At 34.3% G+C, this 21,822-nt stretch overlaps 2 protein-coding genes and 1 pseudogene across 2 annotated transcripts in view; all 3 read left to right on the top strand.

Moving 5' to 3' along the window:
* Positions 1–1,747: 1,747 nt before the first annotated feature.
* Positions 1,748–4,441, top strand: LOC102591070 (SKP1-like protein 1B). Its single transcript, XM_006360837.2, has 2 exons — positions 1,748–2,116; positions 4,014–4,441. The coding sequence occupies exons 1-2, from the start codon at positions 1,838–1,840 to the stop codon at positions 4,185–4,187; spliced, it is 453 nt and encodes a 150-aa protein (XP_006360899.1). The 5' UTR covers positions 1,748–1,837; the 3' UTR covers positions 4,188–4,441.
* Positions 4,442–4,681: 240 nt separating this feature from the next.
* Positions 4,682–21,822, top strand: part of LOC102591620 (uncharacterized) — a 28,632-nt pseudogene continuing 11,491 nt past the window's right edge.
* Positions 12,376–21,822, top strand: part of LOC102591964 (heparan-alpha-glucosaminide N-acetyltransferase-like) — a 66,745-nt gene continuing 57,298 nt past the window's right edge. The window contains exon 1 of the mRNA XM_015315025.1: positions 12,376–12,648. The gene's annotated coding sequence lies outside the window, so the exon portion shown is untranslated. The remainder of the gene's footprint in view (positions 12,649–21,822) is intronic.

Here is a 21,822-nt window from a genome sequence, read left to right as displayed (position 1 = left end):
AGGTGTTCTTATAATGCAAATGTGCTATATCTATATATAATATAATAGTGTTGTTCTGCCACAAAATTAAGGGAAAATGATGAAATTACATCTCATCAGAGGGTTTTTTTTTTTTTTGGCAACCAATGTGAAAATTACCATTAACAAACAAACAAAACTTACAAACTAAGAGCATTTCAACCTCAGTACCTTAACTGGTATTAGAGGAGTGACCTCATCAACTCAAACTACTTACATAAATTCTACCAAAAACTCCTACATCTATGTGCTCTTTTGGTATTCTTATGCATGTCTATCCTCGCTATAAGTTCTCGAATTATTCCCTCCACTATGTCAGTATACTGTATTTGTACTCCTTTGAAATGCTTCCAATTCCTTGCCTTCCAGATGTGATACACTATTGCTCCCCAAATAGCAGTCACCACCTCTTTCTTAAACTTCTTCCAATGCTTCAACTTTATCATCTCCAATGTAGTTTTTAACTCTTTTGCGGGAATAAAGATGTTGGCCCATTGTAGTAATTTAGCTCTCACCTTTGCAACATATTCACACTCTACAAACATGTGCTTGTACGACTCTATCATTCCATTTTGACACAGGCAGCAGCTATTGTCTTCTACATATACTCCCATATTTATCAACCTATCCTTTGTGAGCAATCTATTTTGCATTGCTAGCCACAAAAAGAACCTCTGCCTAAGTAATACGACAGAGTTCCAAACTAATTCAGCTACCTCAAGTTTCTCTTGATTGCCTATCAGATCATTATATCCACTTGTAATTGAATACTCCCCATTTGTTGTAAGGTTGAACTGCCCTTACGTATACCATTGTTGCATCATATTTTTCAGGGAGTTTATTTTCCTCCAGTACCAACTACTATCAACTGGTGCTTTGTGAGTCCAGACTGTATCAGTTTTTATGTAAATCCCATGCACCCATTTCACCCATAAGGATTCCTTCCTCATAACCAATTGCCATAAGAGCTTTCCAACAATGGCTACATTCCATTTACCACATCCTTTTATATTAAGTCCGCCCTGCTTCTTTGGATAACATATTTTCTCCCAAGAAACCAATGACACTTTCCTTTTTTCCTCATTGCCTCCCCACAAATATTCTCTGCATTTCTTGTCCACCTCTTTCACTACACTCTGAGGTAGGATGAACACTGAGCCCCAAAAACTGTGTATGGAGAACAAGACTGCCAAGATCACTTGAAGTCTGCCTGCATAGGAAAGTTGTTTTGCATAGGTGTACTTGATCCTGCTTGTTATTTTATCAACTAGTTGATGGCATTCCATTTTTCCCCACCTTTTTGATCTCATCAGAGAGTTATTATTAATAAAACACGATCGGATGTATACACCCAATTAATACAATTTCTATTATTTCATGATTTAATGAAGCAATTATTTCGTAATTTAATGAAGCAAAACATATGTTAATTAATTATGGTTAAGTAAAATGAACTATAAATTTAAACACATGACATGCATATATACACCCAATGTATACACCCGATGTAGTGGACTCATTTTAGGATGCTTGGAGTCATGTGACTTGCACATAGATGGGTCTGTTAATGATTTTAACAGAAGTTTCATGAAGGATGGAATTTGCTAAGTTTTGAATACATTAAGGATGATTTTTGTTCAATATGATAGTTGAAAGATGTACATTAAGTTTTGGTTATAGATAAAGATGTTTTTGGTCAAAAACTCAATAAAAGTAATATAAGTAGCAAATCCTAGCAGGTTCTCTCACTCTTGCCTCTTTTTCTTCTCTCTAGCCTACATTTAGGGTTTGTTGATCGGTTCACAATTCTCCTTCAAAGATGATCGTTTTGAGGAGCTCCGACGGAGAGACCTTTGAGGTCGATGAGGCGGTGGCGCTAGAATCGCCGACCATTAAGCATATGATAGAGGACGACTGCACTGACACCAGCATCTCTCTACCCAACGTTACTAGCAAGATCTTAGTCAAGGTCATCGAATACTGCAAGCGCCATGTGGAGGTTCCTAAAGCTGAGGATAAGACCGCCGAAGTGGATCTCAAGACTTTCGATGCTGAATTCGTCAAAGTTGATCAGAGCACCCTTTACGATCTCATGCTGGTATGGATCTTTTTAAATCTATATGTATATCTTAGTTGATTCGTATGTGTTTTTGATTACGATGATCCGATGGTTCAATTATTAGTGTGCAGGATTGCTGATTCTTTAATTAATTTATCTAAATAACTAGAAAGAGGCAAAAGTCATATAACTTTTTTATATTCTAAAATTATAGTTGGATGAAATATGTGACTCCTATGGTAGAAATGTCATATAGAAGCCAAGGGTGTGGCTTGGTGGTCAATGAAATGGTTGAGAGCCATCAGAGGTTCAATTCAGTGGAGACAAAAAACATTAGGTGGTTCATCCCATCTATCCTAGCTTCACCTGGTATTTGTTGTTGATGGGAGGTGGTAGAAATCCCATCGAATTAGTCGAGGTGCGTGAAAGCCGACCAAGACACCACGTACATCCAGTAAAGTGTCAAAGCAGTAGCAAATAAGAGAAGAGCAGTATCAAAACCAAAAAGAACGAATGTTTCTATATTTGGAAGTTCTTTAATTTTTCCATTTACCCTTAGTGACATTCTCTTATAGGCAATGATAATGTCATTTAGTGACATGTTTAGATCACATGTTCCAACTAAAAAGTACTTTCTATGTGTTAGAACTTCCTTTATCTTTATTAAATTCCATTCCCAGTCAAGCACCACCTCCATATAAAATTAACCAGAAGATTATTAGTTTTCTGTGATCAGTTTGGTAATTTTTTGTTAGGTTTTGTTTATCTTGTGAATCTATGGTAGTTTGTCAATTCACCTTTTACTTCTGGCTACCATTGCCTATCGACATCGCTTTTGTTTGCTGTCTCTTCCATAGACTGAGTTTCCGCTCTAGTTTGCTCCTGTTTAAGCTTCAATGGTAATATACATTTAGTTTATTAGGGCGGTCACGAATAAATTAATCAATCAATTATGTCTCAGTCCCAAACTAAATCATTTCTTCCATATCCTTTCTGCTTTATTTGGCTCCAAGGACATGTCTATGTGTAGTTGTTTTGTTGTAGTAAACAATAAACTGCAGTTGGTTGTAGTTGTTTGAAGTAATGAAATGGCGTTTGACTGCTACTTCTATAGTTCTATTAGTCTGTTATGTTTGGCAAAAAACAATTCCCTTTGTCATGGTTAAGTGAACTTTCTTTTGCTTAGTACAACAGTATAGTACTATAGTGGCTCATTCTAAAACAATGGGTAAGAACTAAGAAGATTTGCTGTAACACTAAAATTGAAAATAAAACTAAAACATAGTAACATACTTGTAATTGTAAAATTAGAGTGAAGCATATATTTTACCTTTAGAACATGTAGTCATACTTTAGTTTGTTGCCTATTTTAAGAAATAAATGCTATATGGACATGTTTGCAGCACATTTTGTTTACATGTTTGATGTGCCTCTCTGTTCCACCTCCTGAGTTCTTGCCTGGGTATTTTGAATCTGTAGAGTGGCTAACAATTGTTGAATGTGTTTTTAATTGTTAAATTTTGCTGTTTCTTTTAAGCTTACTTGTAGGTTTCCATTTCTTTTTAGTTATTGCTATTAGCATTTAATGATTTACAATGGACCCTCCCTCTTAGTATCTAATTTTCTCAAGTTTGTAGAGATTTTCTTTTACCTTTTTCTGTTGAGAGCTTGTATTTGATGTTTACTGTGTTTAGGTGATCTCACCCTATGGCTGTTGTTACTGTTCCTTGCATATAGTTCTTTGCTATTCGTTGCTATGTTTCTCCACCTATTTTTTCGTTTTATTACTGCTTGGAGTTGCTTGAGCCGAGGGTCTTTCGGAAACAGCCTGCGTACACTTTACCCTCCCAAACCCCACTTTGTGGGATTTCACTTGGTATGTTGATGTTGAGAGCTTGTATAGAGGTTAAGTATCCTTTGCGTTGTCTCTTTTCAGGCTGCCAACTATTTAAACATAAAGAGCTTGCTAGATCTGACATGTCAGACAGTAGCAGACATGATCAAGGGAAAGACGCCTGAGGAGATAAGCAAGACATTCGACATCAAGGATGACTTGACTCCTGAGGAAGAGGAAGAATTCAGGAGGGAGAATGCCTGGGCATTCGAGTGAATTTGAGTCTGTTAAGCATCCATATCTGTAGATAGATCTGCAATATACTTTAGTAGATGCTATGAATAACTTATATCAGTAAGTGTGTGACTGTTGTTTCTCGGACATTCTGGCTTTGGCTGTTGAACATCTTTTGCTCTGTTATGCCGTGGTTTCTTATGTTCTAAGTAAAAATTGAAGGTAAAATCATGTTGGTAGCCGATGTCCATTTTCATTGATCTATTATTGGAAATTCATATTGTTTGTTGTGTTTATCATCACTGGTGCATTTAGCTTCTTTACTCTTTACTTAAATGTAAGGTCAATTCCTTGGCTTGTGCAATGGTTTGGTTGTGTTGTTTTCTGTCACAGAAGGATGTCAGACTAGAGAGTGTATGTGACTAGTCTTACATGGGCATGGTATTTGAAGGCACATAATGGCCTAGGGTTTGTAGGTTCTTACCTTGAAGCCCGCTTTAGACAGACTCAGTTGAGAGTTTGAGTGTCACTAAGAGATGGAGAAGTCCACTTTGGTGGGTGATACAGTGTGATGGCCTTGGTCCAATGAGTAGTGCATTATGAGAAGAACCAATATTTATCATAAATAAGAGCTGTATATTTGAAGTTTGACCTTCATATCTTATTCACGATAATTTCTTCTCTGGTCTTTTTCCTCATTAAGCGGCTGCACAACTATACTTGGGTGTGGCAGGATAATTTGTTTGGTCTTATGTCTCCCTGTTCTTATTATGTGATTATTTCCATGACATGTTTGTTTCAGTCGGATCTGGGCAATGTTATCTGTTGTGGCAGGATGACTGGCCAGACCTTGTATTCCTGTTGCTGTTTGAAGATAGCTGGTATGGAAATATACTTACAATTTTGCCAATGTAGTTCGGTGAGTGATGGTCATTTTCTTTTTTAAAAAAAATCATAAAAATATGAATGGGCTATAAGGAGATCCTTTTCGTCATTTAAATATGTCGCTACATGAACAAAAGAAGAAAAAAATAATAATACTCCAAACAGAGAGAATGGAGAGGAAGAAGGAAATGATAACCTTTCGGACAAGAAATTCGCTCTTGTCAACTGTGTTAGACAATAGCCATTAGTCAAATTGTTGGACTAGAATTAAAGTGTTTTATTAAATCAAATACAACAACAACAACAAAAAGTTATATGTTTTGTTTTGCCTCTTGAGAGAACTTGTGTTTTATGAGAAATATGGAAATTTTGGTTAATTAGTCGGCAAACTGAACTTTCAGCTTTTCTGTGGATTTGATTCTCTATCATATAATTCATTCACTGTTAATCACATAGAGAATGTTTAACAAAAAGAAAAAGAAACGAACATTTCCGGCTCACTAGGGTGTCAAATTAACTTCAAAAACAAAGAACTCACCCAGATTTTTATGGGTTTGAGTTTAAGGTAACTCATTTAAACATTAACCATTTTAGAATGGTTGTCAACTTAACCTAATTTAATTCTTACTTCAATCCACATTTTGTCTTCATAAAATCACATATATTGCCCTAATATTTTTCATCATATCCAGTAGGATTAGATCTCGGATCGGATCGAGTCTTGGATCCCAGGTCAAGGTTGGAACCAGATCTCGAATTCCAAATCGGGGTTGGATTGTAGATCACGGGTTTCAAGTTAAGGCTGGAGTCGGGTCGCAGATCCCTAGTCGGGATCTGGGTGGATCTCGGGTCAGGACCGTTTGAATCATGTTCGGATTTTGAGTTCCAGATCGGTATTGGTGTTGGATTTTGGATTTCGAATTTCGTGTTGGGGTTGGGTCTTGTGTCTCGATTTTCGGGTCTGATCGTCTCTCTTGGCCCGAGTCTTAAAGTCTCAAGTTCCAAGTCGAGTTTTAGGACTATAACTTTTTGGATTTTTAATTTTAGCGAATTTGATCTCTTTTCTTTTCATGAATTACATAAGTATATCAATAATGTTTAGATTAAGCAAGTCAAAATGGATGGATCATGATCCAACTTAGTATTTAATTCAGTTTAGTCCACTTAATTTAGTCCAAAATAAATTTAAATACATCATGATTTAACTAAATTTTTAATTCAATCAATTTTAATTTTTAACATCTTTAGTTTAAGCTCGATTTGTCCATTTAACACAACAAACAAACATGATTATAATTATAATTTGTTTATGGCTGACTGTCTGACGGGTGTTTTACTTAAAGAGAAAGGTTATCAATTTGTTCAGTTTGAACACAGGCATTAGACGGAAGTGTGCAGAAAAGGGAAGTGAAAGAAAAAAATATTGTTACTACTCCTTTTATCTCAATTTATGTAATACATTTCATATTTTGAGAGCCAAACAATTTAATTTTGACTGAGAATTTGCTCATGGAATCTTAAAAAAAAATTAAAATGAAATATATATATATATATATTTGTAAACTGTGTAAAAAGTACTTTAAGTTACAATAATTAACAATTCAAAATATTTAAAATATATATGAAAAATTTATGGTAAAAAATAAACTTGTTTGAATTTCGATATCCGAAATGTTTCATATAAATTGGAACAAAGGAAGTACCATTTATCATTGGACTAGTCTCTGGGCACACGCACGCGCGTGTACCCTATACGTCAATAAGTAAAATTCTTATAAAGTTATATAAATATTATTTTAAAATGTAATACCAACTTAACCTTAGTGAATCCATCTTACTGTTTTCTTCCTTTAAAAACAAGGGTGAAATTATAACATTATAATATTAGATCGATCTTGTGCATAACTTTAAAACAATGAACCAAAAACATTACAAATATAATTTATATAAAAACACAAAATGTCGAATCAAATGAGATTCATTTAATATAAGGTAATCAAACTTAATCATTGTAGGACAATGTAGAAGCAATACTTGATATTTCTAACCTTATGAATTCATCTTCCTCAAAATTCTTTTCGGTGTTTCTAAATAAAGTGAAGATGTCAAACTTAATATCATATTATAGATAGACTAATTCGAAAATATATATATATTAATGATCAAAATCTTACTAACAAACAATAGAAGATGGGAAAAGAGGAGAAAAGAAGGAACTTTACCAAAGGAGTACGTAGAACGGCTAGTGGAAGAACCCAAGAAGAGAAATTTGTATTTGGTAATGTTATTTATTGATTTAACTGCAACTCTTCGGGTAAAAAACTTAACTATACAAGTTAAGTACCTTAATTACCACTATATATCAATATATTTTTTTCGCCTATATAACAAATTTTTTTTTCAAAGTTGTGTTTTACTATTAAAAAAGGTAAAAAAAAACGGTTAGATTAATGGCCCACGATTTCCCAATATTTCTCAAATCTTTTACCTTCCATGATTTGCTCAAATTGGTTATAAATATTTTCTCCTATCACCAAAAAATTTCTTAACAAAAATAGAACTCTCTTTCTGTTCATTTCTGGTCCACTTCAATCATGGATACCAATAATTATTCAATCATAATTCACCATAAAGGACGTTGGGACGCATCGGGTATTAGTGATAATTCAATATTTGATTGGTATTACTTTTTTAATTCTTTTTTGTAATTGAAAAGTTGATGGTTACGTTGTGAGTACTATGATTGGTATTTGATTTTGTATTACAATGAACAAAATAACGTTGCAAATATATTGAAAACTTGATGGTTCATTGTGAGTACTATGAGTCGTTTATTCATTTAATTAATGATGTAATATATATATGTTGTTTATGTTATAAATCAGTTTCATGTTCATATTTTTTTTATTAATTCTTTGATTTTTTTAGGGTTATGATAATCGGAATACAAATATATTTAGTGATAATATATGTTTTGATAATTGTTTTGGTGAAAGTGAACGTTTTTTAATTATCAAATGTTGGACTGCATGTTAGTTGTACTACTGATTTTCTTTGTGTCATTTGAAATTGGTTTTCTTGGTACTAATGATGGTAAACATGTTGATTACCTGTTGGTACATAACTATGGTGTATATGGTGTAAAAAAGCGCCGGAAAACTGAAAATAAAAAAATCACATGACAACTTACAAAATCATTGAAACATATCCAAAACGCAACTAAGATACCATTCAAACGTAAAACAAGGGAATAAAATCCATAAAGAAATACATTATGGGCGTACTATCAACACCCATTACTTGTTTATTAAGTCGAGGGCTCTTGCGTGGAGTCTTATCCATCGGTGGAGGAATATAATTCTGATCGAAAAAGAACTATGGTGATTTTGGTTGTAAAAAATAAGGACTTGAAAAGGTGGAAGGTTACAATTTTGTTCTTGAAATGTAATACAAAGAAAGATGGAGATTGAAATCTGAAAAGTAGAAGATGAATGGTTTTTACTTGGAAACAATGAATCACCTAGGTAAGTAAGAACACCAACTTTATTGAAAACATAAAAGGTATTATAAAAAAGGAAGCAAAATAGTCATTAACTCATGGAAAGTAAATATATCATGTACATGAAAACGTATATAACCGGGACTATTTAGGAGAGATAAAATTGAAAATTATTAAATACCCTAATTATGCTCCACATGAAAGGCACATAATTAAAAACCATAAAAAGATAAAACCGAATAGAAAGAGAAAATACGGGAAAAAAAATACATTAAAATAAAAATTAATAATTTATTTTGTTATCTATGTAATTTAAAAACTCTTTATGTAATTCTATATAAATATATTGATTTTAAGTTAATTAAAGTCTTAACGTGTATATTTTTGTAATTTACCCTTATTGAATTTTAATTATTTTACCAATTACATATGACTCTGAAAATTCTAGAAATCTTAATTGACTCTTGATCTTTTATATTACCTTTCTAATAAATAAAAGTTATCATTCAAAAAATAATTAAAATATTATTATTTAACATTTAATTAATTAGATGTTTAATTTAGCTTAGAGTAAAATGGTAATCCATTTTTAATAATATATATGATGATGATATAAGGTATGTTTGAATGGTAGAACTACAATTAAATCCAACCTTCATTTGCTATGTTGTGATGAGTTCGTCCCTTCAAGCTTGCCTAAAAAAAGGTTTACATGATTTACATTTTTTATATAACTAGTTAACATGTTCGCGCTTCGCGCAATTATAACAAATATTTTAAAGACAATTTCTTTTATAAATTAGCACATACTAAAAAAGAAGAAATATGATCAATACTTTGGTAAAAGCTTTAAAATGTTTATGATAATTGTTTCAATTTATAAGATACTATTTTCGTATTATTTTGTTGGGGTGAAAAGAATATGTTTAATATTTTGAAAAAAAAAATGCTAACTTAATTTTCTGCTTAATTTTTTATTTGTCGTGGATCATCAAATGAAGCATAAATAATCTTTCCTCCTCGTTTTTTAAATGTAGGAATGCTTATTTTATATAAGGAACTAGTGAATTTAGACCCTTTTAAATATAATTCTTCAATATGATTTATTTAACAAAAAATATACTTGTTAGGTACGTAATTTTTCATAAAATTCTTTATTTTTTTAAAAAAATCGTGCAAGTTAAAATATGAAAAATAACAAAAGGCATGTCAATAGTAATACAAAGGAAAGAACGACTAACTATTTTCTAATCAAATAAAATATAAATATAAAAAAATCGTAATAATAAAATTGAAAAGCAATCAATATTAATATTTCAACAAACAACTCGATACAAAATATATCGTCATTTTTATTTGTATTAATTATCAAAGAATAATTATACAAATCAAAATAAGTGAATTGTTGAGCCCTTTTTCATAGTTCAAAATAAGTGAATTGTTCCAAGTTTAAGAGAGATGTTGAAAAATTCTTCCATTTTTGCCCTCATTTACAATGTTAAATAATTATAAAAGAAATGACTTTTTAAATACAGAATGTGTACATAACGTCATCAGGAAAATAAATTATTTACTTTAAAGTTATTTAGAGCGCTCATTTATGAAATAGAAAAATGACTTAATTTTGAGTAATTTTAATATATGATGTAAATGAAAGAAAAATGGAAAGAAGTCTTAAAAAAAGAGAGAAAGAATTAAGTAAAAGGAAATTGAGGAGACATGTTATTTTAGCAAAAAATATAAATAGATAAAAAAAATTATAAGTCATGAGATGGATCAACCCTTTAATAAAAAGAACAACGCAATATAGTAGTATTTCCCTATTAATTTTAAAGAAAATTAGAGTATGTCTTGTTACCAAAAGCTTACAACCACAAATAAAGAAAAAACATATGCTCCCATGAAAATGTTCTACGTGTAAATCTTGAATAGCTGATGTGCAAATGATAGACTAACATCTAAATCTATTATATGTTGGGAAAACTAAATGTAGAGGTAATGAAAAGAATCGTAGAAAGGAGTTGAGGAGATATGTCATTATTTAAGTAGAAAAAGTGAATAAACGGAGGTTTTTGTAATTTATGAGATGTAATTAGCTGTAATAAATATTATATATATATTTTTTTTAGTTATCAAACAAATTAATTAATGAAGAGAGTAAACTCATTTTTTGAGTTTCATAATCAACTTAAACAAATATCAATTTTCTCTAAAACTTAAGAAAATATGTTCATTGTAATTAGATATTGGCAGAACAAACTTGGTTCATTCTGAAAAATTTCATTAAATTAGAAGAATTAAATGTTTTGTGAAATTTGAATCCAACAATAATATATATTGACTAATTTTACACAAGTGTTAACAAATAAGAAACAAAAACTTAATGGAGGGAAACTCATCTCCTTTTTAGTCAATTCAAAATCTACAAAAGAAAAAAATGTGTTATATCATCTAAATTAGAATGAAAAGAAGCGGATAAAGCTAAACAAAAGATGATAGAATCTTGATTGAGAAATTATGTCATATTAACATGTTATATACATAATATATATCGATATAAAATATGAATTGTATATGCAAAAGACAAAAGTTTATATAATGAAAATATCAAAAGTTTTCTTTAAGCAACAAAATAATCCGTGGAAGATCATGTTGCCCTTGATACAAAAAGTAGTGCTTTGTAATATAATCTTGTTCTTGAGGTACATATCTTGATGGATAAATAATTAATTGAAAAATTATATAAGCAACAATAAGTGCATCTATATATTTGTAAATTATTGAAACTTCTACTTTTTCAAATTTTACTCTTTCCAACTCTTGATGAATCTCCCACCGTCATTAAACTTTCTTCTTCATTTTGATGACTTGTAGCGAATTAATTTTTGAATCTCTTTTGACGAATCTTACACCGCCTTCAAACTTACTTCTTCATCTTGATAAACTTTTGCTTGGCAATTGTAACACAAGAAGAAATTCTAAAAAATATATCTATAATCTTCATAAAAGCTGAAAAACAAAAAAAATAATATTAACGATATGAAGTTGGAGAAAATAGAAATGGACATGCAACAACACCATAGATGATTGTTATTTATAGATGAGAATTAAGTAGAAGGAAGTTGAGGAGACATATTATTTAATTAGAGAATTCAAATAGGTAGAGGTTTTTTTGTAACTTTCATGTGATATAATTATATGTAATGAATATGATTGATTTTTTAATTTTTAATGAATTGATTAATGAAAAAAATGAATGGAAAACTCAAAAAAGGAGAAAAAAGATAAATAGCTTTCTAGGCCATTGAGAGGTGCCACATCACCTTGTTTATAGAGGCCTTTATTAAATATATAGATTTTTGTAATTAATTAAGTAATACAACCTTTTATATAAATTAAATAATAAAGATAAAATATTAAAAAAAAAAATAATTTCGTAATTGTAATTTGAAGGACAAATTTTTTTTATTTTTTTTATTAATAATAGAAATTAGAGAGGTATGAATTATGAATAATTACTCCTTGTAAGTTGGCATGTGAAGAGTCTTTGTTGTAAATGTTTTTCTATTAATATAATATTTATTGTAATAAATTAAATAATTGACTTTTACAATAAAATAATTAATTTAAATAAAAAGAAAGGCCAAAAAAATGAGAAAAAAGATAAATACATATGAAAATTATAGAGAGGTGCCACATCACCTTGTCTATGTTTCTCCTTTAAATTATATTAAGATTAAGATTAGTGAATAAGTTTATTGGAAGGTTTCTGGTTAAAAATAATAATAATAAATGGACATTAAATGAATAGTGGTTGATCAAATATTGGCCCCACCCTCATAGTTGGTCCTTGTCGCAAACGGATCAAACAAGCATAAACTACTCTTCTTCTCCATCTTCATCTTCAATATAAATCTCATACTGCTTTATGGGAGGGTTGATCAAATATTGGCCCCACTCTCATACTGCTTTATGGCAGAAAATGAGTCGTTATTAGGGAAGAACAACGGCGGGGAAGTGGTGCTAGCTGAGCGAAAAAGTGAAGCAACTCAAAGGAAAACTACTACACCTTCTTCTTGTATTGTTTCTCTCGATGTCTTTCGAGGCCTCTGCGTTTTTGTAAGCAAATTTAATTTCTACCTAGATTTTGTTTACTGATGAGATAACAGATTAAGATTCCACCTAGAATTTTTGGGGAAACAGATTAGAATGATTTTCCTTTATTTATGTTTTCGGGAATATCGGAACCTGGAGTTGGTACAGTCCACGACTTTTCTTTCGTCTTTTTCTGCTTTTAAAATTCTTATTGGCAGCAGAAAAAATGATTTTTAGTTTTCATTTTCCCCTAAATTTGTTTAAAATTGAGTGAGTTAGCAACGAAGTATATTGAAGAGTGTGTTTAGTTTTCCCTTTGTGGAAGAACGGATGACGTAATAGGTAAGGTTTGGATCCGAAAGCATGTGGTTATGCAGCTCTAGAAAATGTTATAGCGTGTGCTGGGGAACAGGTATCTCTTAGCACACAATTATACATTACGTGCTTTTAAGTTTCCATATCTAGTAGCGGAATTCTCGATATTGAGAAGGCGTAAATAGTGAATGAGTGGAGTTCAGTTTTACATTGGTTAAGTAAGTAAATATTTGTTATAAGTCCACCGCACTACTGCATCTGAAGGCAGTGCACTGCCACTAAAAAGGGAAGTCCCCTATAAAATTGCTAGTACAAGATGAACTCATATTGGCCAAAATGGAGAGAAGAAAATGGTAGAGAAATTTAGCAGAAAGCTATCACTTTGTTGATGGGACATTTTGATCCCCTTTTGTATCTCATGCTCCCCTGGTTCTAGAGAAAGAGTCAACCAAGTATCTATCTCAAAGAAATCTTTAAAATGAGCCTCAAAACCACATTCACAAAGAAGATATGGCCACCTCTCTAAGTTTCAGAACCCTTTAGATTGTTTTATTCGTGCTCATAACAACTACAATCACTTGCATATGTCCCTACAAATATCGTTTCCCAATGTTCATTGTAAGATTGCTTCTTTAACTACTAGGCTCCTTGCTTTAAGATTTGGATTGATTGCTTAGTTTCTTTAATGGTGATTTTGATAACTATCCTTGTCCATGTTTATATTAAGACAACAGAGTTCTTGTCACGATCCAATCCACTTAAGCCATGACCTGCGCTTAGTAGCCTGCTTATAACATAACAAGATTTAACAAAGAAGGAGAAAGACCAATCCTCTCCGATTTCTGCAGGGTCTTGATCATGCATATGGTGCACAACATATGCATGATTAAGTTTTTGCTTAAACCGATGCTCCTTGAGTCAGTCTTGTAAATTTGATTTGTGCTAGTAAAGAGGTGACTTGGAACTTCTAAAGTTTTGTGGTAGTCAATCCAAGCATTGCTCACTATCCATGGAATGGTGTCCGCTAGGCAGACTTTGTAATGCCTTTCTTCCTCTTTGTTGTTGGAGTTCCCCTGGCAATTGTAAATACGGTATCTATAATTTGATCTTCAGATAAAATCGTGGACATAAACTCAATCATTATGAAAGATATAGGCTTATGATGCATAGTGCTCAGACTTGCATTATGATATTTTGTACTATGTGTTGTCAATTTATAAATAAATCATCTGAGTAAGATCATGCCTGTCACCAGGTGGTTGTTGCTCTTAGCACTTTCTGAACCTTTTCCTCTTTCAAAACTGCAGATAGTTTTAGACAGAACTGAGGCAACCTTGAAAGTGTGATTAGGACCTTGAAACTTTTTATCCTTGGCATTTTCCTTCAAAGTAATTTTGTGTGCTGGCATATCTCAAATCAATATTACGGCTCACTACTGATGTCGATCGCTTAACAATATTCTGCAACTTAAGCCTGTATATATGTCTTTTGAAATGGATCTTCTATACCCCATACATTGCAACAAACGAGTCTGTTTTAATTTTGTAGTATACTAGATAAGATATTGCTCCGGTTCTTACAAATGAAACGAAGTTCAATGATGGAATGTTTTTCTTCTTGAGAACTTGCACATTCAAAAGACCAGCTAGCTCGTCGCTGTCTGGCATTTTAAGCCTTGGTCCATCAGCTTCTGTACAATCTAGGAGCTGCATGTAAAAAAAGCTCTCGAGCTCGGCTAGCTACAGTTAGTTAAATAAACCAGGTAAGTATAAAGGCCTTTCACAATGGACAGCTAACAACATGAAGAAAGAGAGATGTTTAATCAACAAGAATGTAACCTTTGGGGTGGCCCAGTGGTTTGAGCTTGGGACTTCCATGTTGGAGGTCTCAAGTTCGAAACCCCTTGCTAGCGAAAGCAAGGGGTTTGCCTTCTGGGTCGAGCTCGTCACACCAGGCTTGCCTAGTGCGGGTTACCTCTCCTACGTGGTTTGCGAGCTATTGCATAGGAGCGGGGGTTTTACCCTGTGCGCACCCAAAGGGTAGCGGCTGCGTGAAGGTACCATAGTTTAATTCCTGAGAGGAAAAGCATCAGCAGAAAATAGTCAAAATTGAAGATTTTACTGTACCAAGTAACATAATACAATACATCTTCTAACATATGTTTTTAGCTAGGATACAGATTGTTGGATTCTATGCTTTTCTTGTGTGGATGAAGGGCTTTCCTGCTTTGCTCTTGATGACCTTTTCTTTTTATTAGGAAGTAAGACAAACGAAATGAGAATTAAGAGAAATTGATTACTCCCTTGAGCCATTGGAGTTTAAATAACTAAGTGTACATATTCTAAGAAAGGAAAAGAGAATCAAATTACATAATTACAGGAGTAAATCAAGATATACAATATTTACTGGATCCTAGAATACTCTAGAATATCTATGAAATTCTAAAACTCCCCCTAAAACTGGTGCATATAAATCGATGTACCAAGGTTGTTACAAATGTAGATAATGCGAGAACCAATGAGGCACTTGGTGAAAATATCAACAAGTTGATCATTTGACTCACATATTTTGTGACATGTCTCCTGCGAGTATTTTTTTCTCTAAACCGAGGGTCTTCTGGAAATTTCCCAAGGAGGTAGAAGTAAGGTTTGCATACACTCTAACCCTTCTCAGATCCCACTTATGGGTTTCACTTTGTCTCTTGTTGTTGTTGTTGAAGTGACAATTGATCTCATTGTGTTTAGTTCTCTCATGAAACATCAGACTTGATGCAATATGAAGAGTAGTCTGCTTATTGCACATAAGATCCATTGGATTGATTACTCCAAACTTCAATTCTTTGACCTACTAGTTAATCCAATTAGTTCTCAAGTTGTCATAACCATTGCTCGGTATTCAGCTTCTGCACTAGATCGAGCCATTGCATTTGTCCTTACTTTTCTAAGATTCCACATTAACTCCTACCGGAGCACAATATCTAAATATAGACCGCCTAGCTGAAGGTGATCCTACCCCATCGACATCTGTGTATTCAACAATCTTCTCATGACCTCAATTGTAATTGTTTTTACCTATAGTTGTTTACTATCATTAACAGAAGTAGTTGAGTTGATAGGTAGTTAAAAGCAGTTCCAGAAATTTGTTAAAAAGGACACTGTTCATTTCAGGAAAACAGTACTAACTAATTTTCCCTCCAAATTTTGTGGAACCTTAGAACTAGTATAAGTACTTGTAGTCTCATAGCTAAGAGACATCTTTTGGAGAAAGAAGAGAAGTTAAAGAGTAGTTGTTCCATAAATCTTTCATTCTATTGTTGTAGAGGAGCAGTTTCTCTACAACAATTATCATTTTTCCCCATTAATTGTGGAGTCATATCACATCGTTAAAATGCAATTATTTGCTTTGAGTTTATGAATTGGAGAATACGAACAATTGCATCCCAATGACTATCGCATGGAGATTCCATAACTGGATTATAACACTCACAAGAAAGACAATGTCAGGTCAAGTTACTCTGAGATAATTGAACTTACTACCTGGCGATCACTAAATGATTTCTCTTGTTGTGGTAGAAGTTCAATGTTCAGGTAGATAAGAGTGTCAATGGGTCTATCATATTTGTCTATTACAAGTCGATATGAGTATCAATGGGTCTACAACTTGTCATACTTATCTCCTTAAGGATGTCTAGGGCAAACTTACACTATGAGATGACAATTCCTAATTTGGAGGTGTGACCTCAATGTCTAGAGAATACCTCAATATGCCTAGGTCCTTCGTCTAGAAATATTGGAAGAGATGTTGATTCAATTTAAAGCACAAATTATAAGAAGTATAAAAAGGGCACCCTAGTGCACTAAGGCTCCTGCAATGCGCAGGGTCTGGGGAAGGGCCCGATAATAAGGGCCTATTGTAGGCAGCCTTACCTTGTATTTCTGCCTGTGGTTGTTTTCAAGTTTTGAACCCGTGACCTCCTGGTCTAATGGTAGCAACTTTACCAGTTACTCCAAGACTCCCCTTCAAATTATAAGTATGTCGATAAAATACAAAATGTTCAGCCTCACTATGAGTCATACCAACCTCTTGAATGACTATGCTGAACTTATCAAACTGTGCTCAAGGGGACTATTCAAACCATATAGGATCGACACAACTGGCATACAAGAACTCAGACTTTGCCGGGCAATATCACGATGGATAAAAACTTTTTTAAGTCTAGCTAATAAAGAGTCCAATGACTAACAACAATCATGGATATATGAAGGCAAAAAATGCTATTTTAGCAACGGGGAGATAGTATCACTATGATCAAGCCCAAATATTTGAGTATAACCTTTGATAAAAAGGTGGGCTTTAAGTCGACCAATTTGACCATCTGAATCAACTTTGACCGGATACAACCACCGCAACTAACAAGTGATTTACCTGGAGGTAGAGGAATAAGCTTCCAAGTGCCACTATCATGTAAAAAAATACATCTCTTCAATCATAGCCTGTCGCCATTTAGAATAACATTACGCTTCACTTGTGGACTCAGGGATAGAAATAGAGGACAAAGATTACACAAAGGCATAATGAAGTGATAATAAACTATGATAGCTCAAACAAGTATAATGGGGATTGGGATTACGAGTGGATTGAATACCTTTCCGAAATGCAATCTGTGGACTAGTGAAAGACAAGTCCCTAGTAGGCGAAAGATTCAGCTTAAGACTTGAATCATTTGTACGTGATGTTGGACATTAAAGTCGAGGGTAAATCAAGAATGGTGGAGTTGTAGAAGGTTAAAAAGTTGAACTAGAATTGTAGGTGATTGAACTAGAGTTATAGGTAAGGGAATTGGAGTTGTAGGTGATGATGAAGGGAAGATTATTGAATCTCCAAAAGATGGAATTAGTAACAGCCTTAAAAATGTCTAAGTGATCACCTGGATTGGTGAAGTATGGCTGGGTTTCAAATAAAGTAACATCAACAAACATAAGACACTGTTGAGATTAGGTGAATAGCATCGATATCCCTTTTGTGTCCTCTAGTAAACTAGAAATGCTCATTTAAGGGCACAAGGAACTATCTTATTATTTCTGGAGTAAGGTTGTGAACAAACCACATGCTCTCAGAGACACAAGATGGAAGGGAAAGAAAACATAATATTCTGGATATCCGAGGATGACATACAATTAATAAGATAATAGAATATGAAATTGCATCCCGAAAAAACACAACAAAATATGAGATTGTATGTATAGGGAATGAGAATCTCAATAACTACTTATTCTTCAATCTTGAACAACTATGACCTCAAATCTTCTCTATTAAATAGCAAGACCTCCATTCTTAACTAGAGCCGTATAAATGGGCTTAGCCTATGGGGCTGGCCCAACCCAATCCGTTATTGGTGTAGGGTTATGATAGAATTTTTCAAGCGCATTTAAAACTAACGCTTATAAGCCCGATCCATATAAGCCCTTGGCCCTTGAGGCTTGATCGGGGTCAGGCCGGGGTCCGCTCACGGGCCAAAACTATTTATTTGAGGGTAACTTACAGAAATCTCACTAGTGTATGAGCTAATTACTTAGATGAACATTGTGTTGTAATATTACGAATCTTATTTGATTTTTGTGTGTCCAGATACATGTATCTCGAGATACATAGACTTAAAATTATGTGTAATTTGTTCTAGATACACTCTATCCAAGTAGATTCACATGTATCTAGGATACATAGAGTACAAATCACGCGCCCTCACCTCCCTCCCATCTCACTCACCACTCTCCTATCTTGCTCGCGTATTTGGGACGCATCACACCAGATACATGTATTTCGCGTATCTAGCATCCTAGATACATGCTAATCACACTAAATATTTTTCTAGTGATATTGAAACAACACCATTGTTTGCCATATTTGAGTTGAAAATTTTCTCATTTTCTTGATGTTATAGAAATTTAAGTTTTAAAGAAAAAAAAAGGCTAGCCCGCCCCAACACGCGTCCCTTCTACGGTTAGGTTGGGTTGGGTTGAGCATTTTCAGACCCTTCCAAATGAAGGGCTGGCCCGCCCTAGCCCATCAAATTTCTTAGCCCGCAAGGCTTGGGCTGGCCCTTTTTGACAACTCTATTCTTGACCATAGAGCAATTCGAGTGGTGAGAATTGTAATTGTTAGGACTCCTTTCTCTCTCTCTCCCTTTGTGCTCTTTCTTCTTATTGGCCAATCCGGGAAGGACCGTACTCCTGTTCCTATGGGGCCTTCGAGTCTCCCAAAAGTTGCTAATTAATCTACTAGTTGGTCCAATTTTTCAGAGATAATACTATACCTGCTAAAACTCAAATTTCTGCATCATCTCACACAATTCTCCTACCTCTGAAGGAGGGGTTCCACTTGTTGGTTCTCCAATTGCCCTAGTGCCCTTCGCCATTGATGCCAAGGATACAATAGCTCTTATACCACTGTTAACAAAATTCTAGGAGCTCAACTGTAAGCTTAAGAATTCTAAGCTAAAACAGGAACTCTACAAAGTAATTCGAGTGAAATGTAATTGAGACAAATGGGGGAGGAGAATTGTAGAAGAAGAAGAAGATTGTAATTGAGACAAATGTAAATGTATTCATGATCAATCAATAGAGGATTACTTCTCTTTATATGTACTTTGATCAGATCTAACTTGGCTGAGGCCAACTGCCACTAACAAAATTTCCCGCCCTGAGTGTATTCAAAAACTCCTAACTAACATAACCAACTGAAATGCTGACATGTCATCCCTAACGAATTATATGCTTTATCTCCCCTATGTAAATCATGTATCAGTACTCGCCGGAGAAGTGGACTGTCTAGTTGGAAAGTTGTTAGAAAGTATTGGAACTCTGATGGGTGATGTTGAATTGAGGAGGTGAGTTCTGCAGAAGAATGAACATCGCCAGAGAGTCGTTGGACTTCCTCCCACGCACCAGCACATGGGTGAATCTTGCCGGCAAATCAAACTTCTTTCCGGCGTGTGACAACGCATGAAAAGTTTGATGATAATGGGTTTTCTGGTGTTTGTTTGCCAAAGAGTTCCAAACACGGTGGTGGTATTGGTTGAAGCTCAATGGCCGCCGACTGACTTAAGTAATTTCTATAGAGAATGAAATGATAATAGGTATAAGGAGATGTGCAAAATATTATATGGACTTCAGAAACAAGGATTTAAGATCAATTCTAATATATTGGAGTTCATTAAGAATCATCGTGCTACTTTAGAAAAAGTAGGTCTTCTTATGCCAGAATACTAGAACACATGAATCTGAAAGAAGCCTACGATTGGGTTTCATTGTTCAAAAAATGATTCGCGTTGTATAATAGGTTAAAAAAATGCTCTCAGGCACTTTAATCGAGGTCTGTCAGCTTTTAGCTTAAATTATTCAAACTCTAGGTTTCAGATGGGTGGATCCAGCAAGGCTGCCGGACCACACCCAATAGGGGAGGATATCATCTTTTACAATGCAGGGTTCAAGTCCTACGACATTATGAGATGCAAAGATGAGGTTGGAAAATGGTTTGAATGGGTGGAGCGCAGCAGAAAATTGATGAGAGGAGTGAAAGTTAGCATTAAAGTCCTGAAATGGGTAGTTGCAGTATTTATTGAAGCTTCAAAGGTACACGGAAGGACAGTAAAGAGGTGGAACCTGAAGGACCACTTTGCAGAGTTTTATTGCACTCTTAAATACAATGAAAGTGGAAGATACATCAGCTTCATAGCATTACAAGATCAAAACAAGTCTGTCATAATAACTCCGGAGTCCACACCCAAAGGAGGCTGGGGGAATATAGCTCACAAGATTGCTGGGTTCATTTATGAGCCAATCAAAACACAGGGGACAGCAGTGCAGGACAGAAAACAGCTTCACAAGTCTTACAAAGAAGCCCTCTTCCAAGATAGATGGATGACGGAGGCAACAGAGAAGGCCGAAATACAGAGTACAGCGAACAAAGTAAGAATCACAGGTGGTGAATCGCAGCCAGTTAATGATCTCTTGAATAGGTGCATCGTAGGAAAATTTCAATGTCAAGCAGACGAAACCCCTAGTTTGAACGATGTAAGAAGATGGGCTTGTAATTCGTGGAAGATGGCGATACAAGTCAAAGTGTATGCCATGAATGATGGGTATTTCATGTTTGAATTGCCATCCAAAGTGGCAGCAGAGCATGTATTAACAGGTCAATGGATCTGGAGGAAGATGAAGTTGGGGCTCAAATGGTGGAAACCAACGATAGGCTGCTGGCCAGCAGAGATAAGGAGAGATTGGGTATGGATTAGGTTGCTGGGTTTACCTATGAATTTGTGGTCACCAAAAGTCTTCAAGGAGATCGGTGACATATGTGGAGACTTTATCGAGACGGAGGAGGAGACTTCTCTCAAGAATCACCTTCATTTGGCCAGAATCAAAGTACGAGGTGATAGGGAGAGGATTCCCAGAGAAGTAGAAGTAACCTGCGATGGCTTTACTTACACCATTCCGGTGTGGTATGAAGCTCCAGTCACAGTAAGATTATCAGAAGAGAGGAGAGAGGAGAAAGGCAAATACTCAGTTGTCAATACCCAGGATCAGCTTTTGTAGAAGATAAAGGAGGCACAACCTGCAAAAAAAATGGATGGGCACGTGGGGACTTCAAGTGAGGGGTCCCGCATGCAAGTGGGCCTGAGACTTAAAAGGAGGGGAAAATAATGTGTATAGCAGGAAAAAGCTAGGTCAAAAGGAATTGTCTTTGGGCCAAAAAATTTTGGACCCAATTGTTGTGGAAAATTCTAGTGCCCAAACACCAATTACCTATCCTGTAGATATAATAAATGAATATCGAGATATTAGCAAACAAAGCAAAGGAAAACAAATTTCAACGCTAGATCAC

The sequence above is a fragment of the Solanum tuberosum genome, unplaced genomic scaffold, assembly GCF_000226075.1.
Source record: "Solanum tuberosum cultivar DM 1-3 516 R44 unplaced genomic scaffold, SolTub_3.0 scf00336, whole genome shotgun sequence".
NCBI lineage: Eukaryota > Viridiplantae > Streptophyta > Magnoliopsida > Solanales > Solanaceae > Solanum > Solanum tuberosum.
This window is presented reverse-complemented; position numbering and strand designations above follow the sequence as displayed.

Bases quoted from the DNA above. Each gene is read 5' to 3' on its own strand.
- LOC102591070 (XM_006360837.2), top strand. From the start codon at position 1,838: ATGATCGTTTTGAGGAGCTCCGACGGAGAGACCTTTGAGGTCGATGAG. The intron at 2,117-4,013 runs GTATGGATCTTT...GTCTCTTTTCAG, and splicing joins CCCTTTACGATCTCATGCTG to GCTGCCAACTATTTAAACAT.